Genomic DNA, 11,772 nt, shown 5'->3' on the forward strand with positions numbered 1-11,772 from the left:
GCTGTCACTCCCTGCCGAGTAGAGGTGTCCCCTGCAGACCGCTGTCACCCCCTACCCGAAGGTGTCCTCCGCAACCCACTGTCCCCACCCGTGCCCGATAGAGGTGTCGCCTGCAGACCCAGCTGTCACCCCCTGCCCGAGTAGAGGTGTCGCCCGCAGACCCAGCTGTCCCCACCCCCTGCCCGCATACCCAGCCGTCACCGCTGCCTGAGTAGAGGTGTCCCCGCAGACCCAGCTGTCACCCCGTGCCGCGAGTAGAGTGTCGCCTGCAGACCAGCTTCACCCCTGCCCGAGTCGAGGTGTCCCCCGCAGACCCAGCTGTCCCCACCCTCTGCCCGAGTCGAGGTGTCCAACGCAGACCCAGCTGTCACCCTGCCGAGTAGAGGTGTCCCCGCAGACCCAGCGATCACCGCTGCCCGAGTAGAAGTGTCCCCCACAGACCCAGCTGTCCCCACCCCCTGCCCGAGTAGTGGTGTCTCCCGCAGACCCAGCTGTCCCCACCCCCTGCCCGAGTAGTGTGTCGCCGCAGACCCCGCTGTCCCCACCCCCTGCCCGAGTAGTGGTGTCGCCGCAGACCCAGCTGTCACCGCTGCCGAGTACAGGTGTCCCGCCGCAGACCCAGCTGTCACCCCCTGCCCGAGTAGAGGTGTCCCCCAGGACCCAGCTGTACACTCCCCTGCCACGAGTATGTGTGTCGCCCGCAGGACCCAGCTGTCCCCACCCCCTGCCCGAGTAGAGGTGTCGCCCGCAGACCCAGCTGTCACCCCCTGCCCGAGTAGAGGTGTCCCCCACAGACCCAGCTGTCCCCACACCCCTTCCCGAGTAGAGGTGCCGCCCGCAGACCCAGCTGTCACCGCTGCCCGAGTAGAGGTGTCCCCCACAGACCCAGCTGTCCCCACCCCCTGCCCGAGTAGCGGTGTCTCCGCAGACCCACTGTCCCACCCCCTGCCCGAGTAGAGTGTCCCCCGCAGACCAGCTGTCACCCCCCTGCCCGAGTAGAGGTGTCCCCCGCAGACCCACTGTCACCCCCTGCACGAGTAGAGGTGTCGCCCGCAGACCCAGCTGTCCCCACCCCCTGCCCGCAGGACCCAGCTGTCACCTGCTGCCTGAGTAGAGGTGTCCCCCGCAGACCCAGCTGTCCCCACCCTCTGCCCGAGTCGAGGTGTCCCACGCAGACCCAGCTGTCAACACCTGCCCGAGTAGAGGTGTACCCCGCAGACCCAGCTATCACCGCTGCCCGAGTAGAGGTGTCCCCAGCTGTCCCCACCCCCTACCCGAGTAAATGTGTCCCCCGCAGACCCAGCTGTCCCCACCCCCTGCCCGAGTAGTGGTGTCGCCCGCAGACCCAGCTGTCACCCGCTGCCCGAGTACAGGTGTCCCCCGCAGACCCAGCTGTCCCACTCCCCTGCCCGAGTAGAGGTGTCGCCCCGCAGACCCAGCTCTCACCCCCTGCCCGAGTAGAGGTGTCCCAAGCAGACCCCAGCTGTCACACGCTGCCCGAGTAGAGGTGTCCCAAGCAGACCCAGCTGTCACCCCCTGCCCGAGTAGTGGTGTCCCACGCAGACCCAGCTGTCACCCCCTGCCCGAGTAGAGGTGTCCCAAGCAGACCCAGCTGTCACCCCCTGCCCGAGTAGAGGTGTCGCCCGCAGACCCAGCTGTCCCCACCCCCTGCCGAGTAGAGGTGTCGCCCGAGCCAGACCCAGCTGTCCACCCCCTGCCCGAGTAGAGATGTCGCCTGCAGACCCAGCTGTCACCCCCTGCCCGAGTAGAGTGTCCTCCGCAGACCAGCTGTCGCCCACCCCTACCCGAGTAGAGGTGTCGCCCGCAGACCCAGCTGTCACTCCCTGCCCGAGTAGAGGTGTCGCCGCAGACCCAGCTGTCACTCCTGCCCGAGTAGAGATGTCGCCTGCAGACCCAGCTGTCCACCCCCTGCCCGAGTAGAGGTGTCCCTCCGCAAACCCAGCTGTCCCCACCCTCTACCCGAGTAGAGGTGTCGCCTGCAGACTCAGCTGTCACCCCCTGCCCGAGTAGAGGTGTCGCCCGCAGACCCAGCTGTCCCCCCCCCCTGCCCGCAGACCCAGCTGTCACCGCTGCCTGAGTAGAGGTGTCCCCCGCAGACCAGCTGTCCCCACCCTCTGCCCGAGTCGAGGTGTCCCACGCAGACCCAGCTGTCAACCCCTGCCCGAGTAGAGGTGTACCCCGCAGACCCAGCTGTCACCCCTGCCCGAGTAGAGGTGTCCTCCGCAGACCCAGCTGTCCCCACCCTCTACCCGAGTAGAGTTGTCGCCCGCAGACCCAGCTGTCACTCCCTGCCCGAGTAGAGATGTCGCCTGCAGACCCAGCTGTCACCCCCTGCCCGAGTAGAGGTGTCCTCCGCAGACCCAGCTGTCCCCACCCTGCCCGAGTAGAGGTGTCGCCCGCAGACCCAGCTGTCCCCACCCCCTGCCCGCAGACCCAGCTGTCACCCCCTGCCCGAGTAGAGGTGTCCTCCGCAGACCCAGCTGTGCCCACCCCCTGCCCGTGTAGAGGTGTCGCCTGCAGACCCAGCTGTCACCCCCTGCCCGAGTAGAGGTGTCCCCCGCAGACACAGCTGTCATCCCCTGCCCAAGTAGAGGTGCCCCCGTAGACCCAGCTGTCACCCCCTGCCCGAGTAGAGGTGTCCCCCGCAGACCCAGCTGTCATCCCCTCCCCAAGTAGAGGTGTCCCCCGCAGACCCAGCTGTCCCCACCCCCTTCCCGAGTAGAGGTGTCCCAAGCAGACCCAGCTGTCACCCCCTGCCCGAGTAGAGGTGTCCCCCGCAGACCCAGCTGTCACCCCCTGCCCGAGTAGAGGTGTCCCCCGCAGACCCAGCTGTCCCCACCCCCTTCCCGAGTAGAGGTGTCGCCCGCAGACCCAGCTGTCACTCCCTGCCCGAGTAGAGGTGTCCCCCGCAGACCCAGCTGTCCCCACCCCCTGCCCGAGTAGAGGTGTCGCCCGCAGACCCTGCTGTCCCCACCCCTGCCCGCAGACCGAGCTGTCACCGCTGCCTGAGTAGAGGTGTCCCCCGCAGACCCAGCTGTCCCCACCTTCTGCCCGAGTCGAGGTGTCCCACGCAGACCCAGCTGTCAACACCTGCCCGAGTAGAGGTGTCCCCCGCAGACCCAGCTATCACCGCTGCCCGAGTAGAGGTGTCCCCCGCAGACCCAGCTGTCCCCACCCCCTGCCCGAGTAGTGGTGTCGCCCGCAGACCCAGCTGTCCCCGCCCCCTACCCGAGTAGTGGTGTCGCCCGCAGACCCAGCTGTCACTCCCTGCCCGAGTAGAGGTTTCCCCCGCAGACCCAGCTGTCCCCACCCCCTGCCCGAGTAGAGGTGTCGCCCGCAGACCCAGCCGTCACCCCCTGCCCGAGTAGAGGTGTCCCCCACAGACCCAGCTGTCCCCACCCCCTTCCCGAGTAGAGGTGTCGCCCGCAGACCCAGCTGTCACCGCTGCCCGAGTAGAGGTGTCCCCCACAGACCCAGCTGTCCCCACCCCCTGCCCGAGTAGAGGTGTCCCCCGCAGACCCAGCTGTCACCCCCTGCCCGAGTAGTGGTGTCGCCCGCAGACCCAGCTGTCACCCGCTGCCCGAGTACAGGTGTCCCCCGCAGACCCAGCTGTCCCCACCCCCAGCCCGAGTAGTGGTGTCGCCCGCAGACCCAGCTGTCACCCCCTGCCCGAGTAGTGGTGTCCCCCGCAGACCAGCTGTCCCCACCCCCTGCCCGAGTAGAGGTGTCCCAAGCAGACCCAGCTGTCACCCGCTGCCCGAGTAGTGGTGTCCAACGCAGACCCAGCTGTCTCCGCTGCCCGAGTAGTGGTGTCCCACGCAGACCCAGCTGTCACTCCCTGCCCGAGTAGAGGTGTCCCAAGCAGACCCAGCTGTCCCCCGCTGCCCGAGTAGTGGTGTCACACGTCAGACCCAGCTGTCACCCCCTGCCCGAGTAGAGGTGTCGCCCGCCGACCCAGCTGTCACCCCTGCCCGCGTAGTAGGTGTCGCCCGCATACCCAGCTGTCACCCCCTGCCCGGAGTAGAGGTGTCGCCCTGCCCGGAACCAGCTGTCACTCCCTGCCAGAGTAGAGATGTTCGCCTGCCGACCCAGCTGTCACCCCCTGCCCGAGTAGAGGTGTCCCCCGCAGACCAAGCTGTTCACCGCTGCCCGAGTAGTGGTGTCGCCCGCAGACCCAGCTGTCACCGCTGCCCGAGTATAGGTGTCCCCCGCAGACCCAGCTGTCCCCACCCCCTGCCCGAGTAGAGGTGTCGCCCGCAGACCCAGCTGTCACCCCCTGCCCGAGTAGTGGTGTCCCCCGCAGACCCAGCTGTCACCCCCTGCCCGAGTAGAGGTGTCCCCCGCAGACCCAGCTGTCCCCACCCCCTTCCCGAGTAGAGGTGTCGCCCGCAGACCCAGCTGTCACCCCCTGCCCGAGTAGAGGTGTCCCCCGCAGACCCAGCTGTCCCCACCCCCTTCCCGAGTAGAGGTGTCGCCCGCAGACCCAGCTGTCACCCGCTGCCCGAGTAGTGGTGTCCCAAGCAGACCCAGCTGTCACCCCCTGCCCGAGTAGAGGTGTCCCAAGCAGACGCAGCTGTCACCCGCTGCCCGAGTAGTGGTGTCCCACGCAGACCCAGCTGTCACCCCCTGCCCGAGTAGAGGTGTCGCCCGCAGACCCAGCTGTCACCCCCTGCCCGAGTAGAGGTGTCGCCCGCAGACCCAGCTGTCACCCCCTGCCCGAGTAGAGGTGTCGCCCGCAGACTCAGCTGTCACTCCCTGCCCGAGTAGAGATGTCGCCTGCAGACCCAGCTGTCACCCCCTGCCCGAGTAGAGGTGTCCTCCGCAGACCCAGCTGTCCCCACCCCCTGCCCGAGTAGAGGTGTCCCCCGCAGACCCAGCTGTCACCCCCTGCCCGAGTAGTGGTGTCGTCCGCAGACCCAGCTGTCACCGCTGCCCGAGTACAGGTGTCCCCCGCAGACCCAGCTGTCCCCACCCCCTGCCCGAGTAGAGGTGTCGCCCGCAGACCCAGCTGTCACCCCCTGCCCGAGTAGTGGTGTCCCCCGCAGACCCAGCTGTCACCCCCTGCCCGAGTAGTGGTGTCCCCCGCAGACCCAGCTGTCACCCCCTGCCCGAGTAGAGGTATCCCCCGCAGACCCAGCTGTCCCCACCCCCTTCCCGAGTAGAGGTGTCGCCCGCAGACCCAGCTGTCACCCCCTGCCCGAGTAGAGGTGTCCCCCGCAGACCCAGCTGTCCCCACCCCCTTCCCGAGTAGAGGTGTCGCCCGCAGACCCAGCTGTCACCCGCTGCCCGAGTAGTGGTGTCCCAAGCAGACCCAGCTGTCACCCCCTGCCCGAGGAGAGGTGTCCCAAGCAGACCCAGCTGTCACCCCCTGCCCGAGTAGAGGTGTCCCAAGCAGACCCAGCTGTCACCCCCTGCCCGAGTAGAGGTGTCCCCCGCAGACCCAGCTGTCCCACCCCCTGCCCGAGTAGAGATGTCGTCTGCAGACCCAGCTGTCACCCCCTGCCCGAGTAGAGGTGTCCCCCGCAGACCCAGCTATCACCCGCTGCCAGAGTAGAGGTGTCGCCCGCAGACCCAGCTGTCACTCCCTGCCCGAGTAGAGATGTCGCCTGCAGACCCAGCTGTCACCCCCTGCCCGAGTAGAGGTGTCCCACGCAGATCCAGCTGTCACCCGCTGCCAGAGTAGAGGTGTCGCCCGCAGACCCAGCTGTCACTCCCTGCCCGAGTAGAGGTGTCGCCCGCAGACCCAGCTGTCACTCCCTGCCCGAGTAGAGATGTCGCCTGCAGACCCAGCTGTCACCCCCTGCCCGAGTAGAGGTGTCCTCCGCAGACCCAGCTGTCCCCACCCCCTGCCCGAGTAGAGGTGTCGCCCGCAGACCCAGCTGTCACCGCTGCCCGAGTAGAGGTGTCCCCCGCAGACCCAGCTGTCCCCACCCCCTGCCCGAGTAGAGGTGTCGCCCGCAGACCCAGCTGTCACCCGCTGCCCGAGTTGTGGTGTCCCACGCAGATCCAGCTGTCACCCCCTGCCCGAGTAGAGGTGTCCCAAGCAGACCCAGCTGTCACCCCCTGCCCGAGTAGAGGTGTCCCACGCAGACCCAGCTGTCACCCCTGCCCGAGTAGAGGTGTCCCCTTCTGACCCCACTGTCCCCTCATCTCCTCCTTTAATCGAGCTCCTATTTGCAGCAATTTTCAGTTGCACTCTGATGCAACAATGCAGCACTCAGTGCAGACAAGACAGCACTGACGGAGCCCTCCTTTTATGGCCCCTAATTCAAGGCTTCTGAAACTGGATTAGACCAGTTGTCTCTCACTAGCTTCAGTTAAAACCCTGTAAATTCCTGTTTTAAACTTCACCCAGTCAAAAGAGCAATTTTTATGTAATTGCTAAATTAAAGAAAACACTAGATTTTCGATTGGAAATATCCCTTAAATTAAATTATTCCATCGCTTCTTGGCCCTTTAGCTAAAATCAAGTGTCAGATCAAGCCCAAGATAAGTGCCTTTTCTTGTCAGCTTTGATCTTGTATGTCTCTTTTGTGAAAACCATGAATTGGCTTCAGTTTGAATTTGAATTGGATTTTAGAGCAAGCAATGAGATGGATTAAGGGTTAGCTCTGTCAACTATGCACCTTGATTTTGTAACTTTCAGAATGAGATTGAAACATTTTTTTAAAAAATTAATTAATTTAATTATTCCTTAAAACTTAATCCTTGTGATTCCCTTTTTCACCAAACTCTGGCACAACAATGCCGCATCAGTTCTTGTTCATGTTTTAGACCAAGGTTGATATATTTCTGGGCAGTGAAGTGATCAGAGGAAATGGGGATAGGGTGAGAAAGTGGACTTAATGTGGAATTTTAGCCATAATCCTACTGAGTGGGAAAGTGGCTTCTTACTGAATGTCAGAAGAGGCTCAAGAAGATCTATGGCCACTACTGCACGTATTGTTCTTACACCCTGTTATGCATTGTAGAATTGGCAAATATGAATACCACATTTTAGTAAATGTATTTTTTGAGGATTTGAGGTGATCGGTGAATTTAAAATGCTGAAAGAGCATTGCATTAGCAATCTGTTTTTGGCCTCAAATCCACCTATAATGATGTCATAGATGACTTATTAAATTTTACTGATACTAAAATTACAGCACCCAGCGGTTGTGTTTTTTTTCAAGATGTTTATATTTTTGGCTTAATTATGTATATTTTGGTCCTGCCATCAGTTTTCACAGCATTGAATTCAGTCTCCCATCCAAAACTGTAGCACAGTGGTTAGCACGGTTGCTTCACAGCACCAGGAACCCGGGTTCGATTCCCAGCTTGGTCTGTGCAGATTTTGTACATCCTCCAGTTTTCTCCTACAAAATCCCGAAAGACATGCTTGTTAGGTGAATTGGACATTCGGAATTCTCCTCAGTGTACCCAAACAGGCGCCAAAATGTGGCGACTAGGGAATTCTCACAGTGACTTCATTGCAGTGTTAATGTAAGCTTACTTATGACACTAATAAAGATTATTATTATAATTTAACCAGGATTTAACTTAATCTGTCATCAATATATGACTTGTCTATCACAATAATGCAGGCTACTTTGTAAGAATTGTAAAAAGTAATGGTTATACAGTAAAAAGGCACTCCGGTCTAAATAAATTATTTTAGGGAGGTTTGTAGTTTGTGCTGCCATTTTGCAATTATGGACCAACTGCTTGCCAGCAAAGCCCTCCAAAGTGCTGCACATTATATTATCTACAATGTATCATTGATAGAACGTTTTCATTTTCAGTTAGATCTCAAGCTTTCATGTGTATAAAATAAATGGAGTGCATTTGTAGAAAGTCATTTTTTTTTCTTTTTAACAGGTCGGTACATGGCAGACTGCTGACAGTTCCTTCAGTAAATTTTGCCTCTGTGAAGGACAGGTTCACTGTCAGATGTTCATGTTGATGGTACATTTATACTTGCCTTCCAGTTTCAAACAGTACAGCATTCAGGAGTAAAAGATGGACAAAAAGAGTATTTTCAATATTTTAAAATCTAAATTCTGCCTTTGCCTTTTTTTGGTAATTGAGTTATGCGGAAAATCCATGCTACGCAATTTAAACATGCACTTTCTTTTAGAAAAAGAGTCATTTTGGGGAGAATAAGTTGTATTTTATTACGTTAAATTAGCACTGATGTGATTTTCAACACTGTTTAATTTTTTGAAACCTGCAATATTCAGGAAATATAAAGTAAATGTCTTTGAATACATGATTTTATTTAGACTTTAATGAAGTCCAACAAGTGATCAGTAGTTATGCTGAAATATGTAAAAATATATAATGTATATCAAACACATATAAATATATACAATAGAAAAACCAGCATTAACCATTTGCCTTCACTGTGCTTCTCTACTATCCTGTAAACAGATACAGTTTTACAAATTAAAAAGTTTTGCTAATTGTAAGATTAGCTCTTGCAACAAAAATGTTAAAAATCAATGACAAATCCACAAGTTGCAGAAATTTCTGTTGGTGACTATGAACTGTTTCACGGTCTTTCTGATTCTGTGTTGTATTCTTGTGCCACACAAGCAGGTATTCTTCTGAGGGGTGATACCCTAAACATCATGGGCGGGATTTTCTGTCTCGCCAGCCAGCCAATGGGGTTTCCCATTGTGGGCAGCCCCACGCCGTCGGGAAATTCCCAAGCTGCCGGCACAACGGAGAATCCCGACAGTGGAGAATCCAGCCCCATATTTTTTAAAATGCAAATCGAAATGTTAGGTTTTGATTATGGTGTAAATGGAGGATATTTCAATAATGATGGTGAGTTATAGAAGTTGTTACACATGTGGGGAGTAGCCCTTAACTCGCAAGCATTATTGGGATTTGTGGGATGACCAACCACATGGAACTATTTGTCTATAGGTACATAGCTCTTGGTAGTCTTCTCATTAATTCTGGAACATTATTGCAGACTGCTAAGTTATTTGTGTATATGGATTGCTGCGGCACATTAAATTGTCAACTTGTGGGTTTTTTAATTTTAAGCTGTTATACATATATGGATAGAATAAAGCCAAGATATTATATCAATGACAGTTGCAAAAAATCTTTCACCAATGTTAAATGGCCCATTATGCCATTAGTAGTACAGGAAAATAGTGAGTTAGGAAAATCTGCCCAATTCATTTCAAGGTGCAAAATACTAAGTTTTTTTTTAATTACAGTGCAATTAATGATCATATTCCTGCACAATGGAATTATCACTAATCCCTGTAAATTGGCTACCATTCATTTGGGACCCAGTGCCATCACTTTTATCCATTCAGTGCATTCTCTCACTGTGGGTTTCATATTGGCATATATGCACTAAAACAACTGTCTGTAGTTGAGAATGTATTGATATTTTGTGAAGACTAAGAATGTAGGTGCTGATCTACAGTTTCACATTGTAGATATTTTTGTTGACCAAATGGTAGCAGCCTTTTTATACCTTGAGGGGGTGGTATTCCAGTTTGTTTTTTAACTGGGAGTGCCTGGATTTATCTCTCTTTTAAATGTACTTGTGTTACTTCAGAAATTAAATAAATGCCATCTGGTGTTTCACCAGCTCATCTGGTTGAGCAAAACTGGAAATGTTTTTGTACCTTACAGAGTTGATAAGTTTATTATTTCACCTACAGATTTAAAACCCTTCAACCACCCTATTGCACAAAAGTGCTGAAGTTGCAGTTCATACGTCAGCATTAACTCAGATTTATTTTATCAAAGTTAGTTTTTTTTTTAAATGTGCCTTTATCTTTATTATTGTGCCTCTAGTTTTTTCAATGAAAATCCATTAAGCTAAACAATTTGTATGTATGGACATGGCAAAAATTTGTATATAAATATACTAATAATCCTTAAATTCTTTTGTATTTGGATTTAGAAGGGAAAATGAATGTGATATACTGGAGTCTGTGGTAAATAGTATTTCAAAAATGTTATTCCTTTTGATGGGCTATTTGCAATAAACTGTGGCCAATATAATGGGAAATATAAGATGCTCATGTTTTTAGCTTGATATACAACACAACCACTGTTGAACATGGTGATTTGCTTTAATGCTCATATGATGTGCAATGTTACAGCCATCTTAGGGTGCTGTTCATATGGTCAACTTTTAAACAAAGTGTGAAAACAACAAATTGTTTAATTTTGTTCAAGATTTTCTATGTAAGGATAATTGCCTGATCAACTTTATTTAGTCTGGAGAATACAAACTTTATAATATCTGAAAATGATTGGTATTACCTACTTTTAAAAAAAACACTACTTCCTAAAAGATTATAGATTTTCACCTGTACTGATCTATTTTTTTAAACTGCTGGACTTACATCTAATTATTAGATCACAAAATATCTAATGTTTCCTTCCAGAATTTTCTACTTCACTAACAGTAACATTAATTTGAACGAACTCCATTCATTTACACTCTTTTATAATTTAGAGTGCAAGGAAAACTGCTAACAATTTGCATAATAAGCAGTCCTGACATCATACAAATAAGAAGCTCATTATTTTCTGAGCATTCTCCAGGGACTGCATGGCCTAATCCTGCTTCTATTTTGTATGTACTAATTGGTAAGTGAGCACCACAAACAAAAGGACAGTTGTTGAAACGACTTTCGTTCTCAGCTAAAGATACATACCTGGAACTCACCTACTCCTAACAATTCAATGAGAATACCATAAGGTGCTACAGTATTGAATAATACAGGCTCAGTAGATTCCAATTTCAGTCCTTGCTCTGCGCTGAGTGAACCAATCAAGCAGGGGTAGTCCTGTTGCATAACAATTGGCATTAGCACCCATGACAGCTATCTAGTGATGCCTGCTGGAAATGCTGGATTCTGGATGAGGATGGGCTTGAGATTCACTGGGGTGGACACCTGTTTGAATAGTTTATATGCTCTTTGTCCTCGATTATACCTTCAAGAAAACAAAAGCAACATACAGTTAATGTTGGAAATCTGAAATAAAACACAATGCTGGAAATACTCAGCAGGTCTGGCAGCGGCTGTGGAAAGAGCCTCAACATTTCTATTGCTAAGTGTAGTCTATAGGTTACCAACCAGTGGGGAAAGATGTAGAGGAACAAATTTGCAAGGAAATCACAGAGGTGCAAGAATTCTAAAGTAGTTATAATGCCGGACTTAAATTATCTTAATACAGAATGGGATGGAGGTAATGTAAAGGACAGAGCGGGGAAAGAGCTAGAGTGTGCCCATGAAAATTTTCTATTGTTGTATCTTTCCAGTCTAACGAGCGGGGAAGCACTGCTGGACCTGGTCCTTGGGAATGAGGTTGGCCGAGTAGATCAAATATCAATAAGAGATCACTTAGAGGGCAGTGATCATGTAACATATGGTTTAGGTTGACTATGGAGAAGGAGAAAGAACAATCTAGAGTAAGAATAATTAATTGGGGAAATCCAACTTAAATGAGGTAAGAAAGGATCTAGCCCAAATAAATTGGAATCAAAGGTTGACGGGGGAAACGATAGCGGAACAATGGGCTCTTTCATGGAAGAGAGTTTGGGCACAGTCTCGGTATGTTCCCTCAGAAGGAAAAGTAGGGAAAACAAATCCAGAGATCCATGGATAACAGAAATTATAGAGATTAAGATGAAGAAGAAAAATGATGCTTATGACAGATGTCAGGTGTATAGTGCAATGGAGAACAAGGCAGAATATAGAATGTTCAGAGGGAAAATGAAGAAACAAA

The 11,772-nt window shown here is 52.8% G+C and overlaps 1 protein-coding gene across 15 annotated transcripts in view; it reads left to right on the top strand.

Moving 5' to 3' along the window:
- Positions 1-10,189, top strand: part of fcho2 (FCH and mu domain containing endocytic adaptor 2) — a 261,675-nt gene extending 251,486 nt beyond the window's left edge. For all 15 annotated transcript variants that reach the window (XM_038805432.1, XM_038805433.1, XM_038805439.1 and 12 more), the window contains one exon: positions 7,879-10,189. In XM_038805432.1, the coding sequence (XP_038661360.1) occupies positions 7,879-7,901 (23 nt within the window). In that variant the 3' untranslated portion in view covers positions 7,902-10,189. The remainder of the gene's footprint in view (positions 1-7,878) is intronic.
- Positions 10,190-11,772: the final 1,583 nt, after the last annotated feature.

Source organism: Scyliorhinus canicula, chromosome 8 (genome assembly GCF_902713615.1).
Source record: "Scyliorhinus canicula chromosome 8, sScyCan1.1, whole genome shotgun sequence".
NCBI classification, from domain to species: Eukaryota; Metazoa; Chordata; class Chondrichthyes; order Carcharhiniformes; family Scyliorhinidae; genus Scyliorhinus; species Scyliorhinus canicula.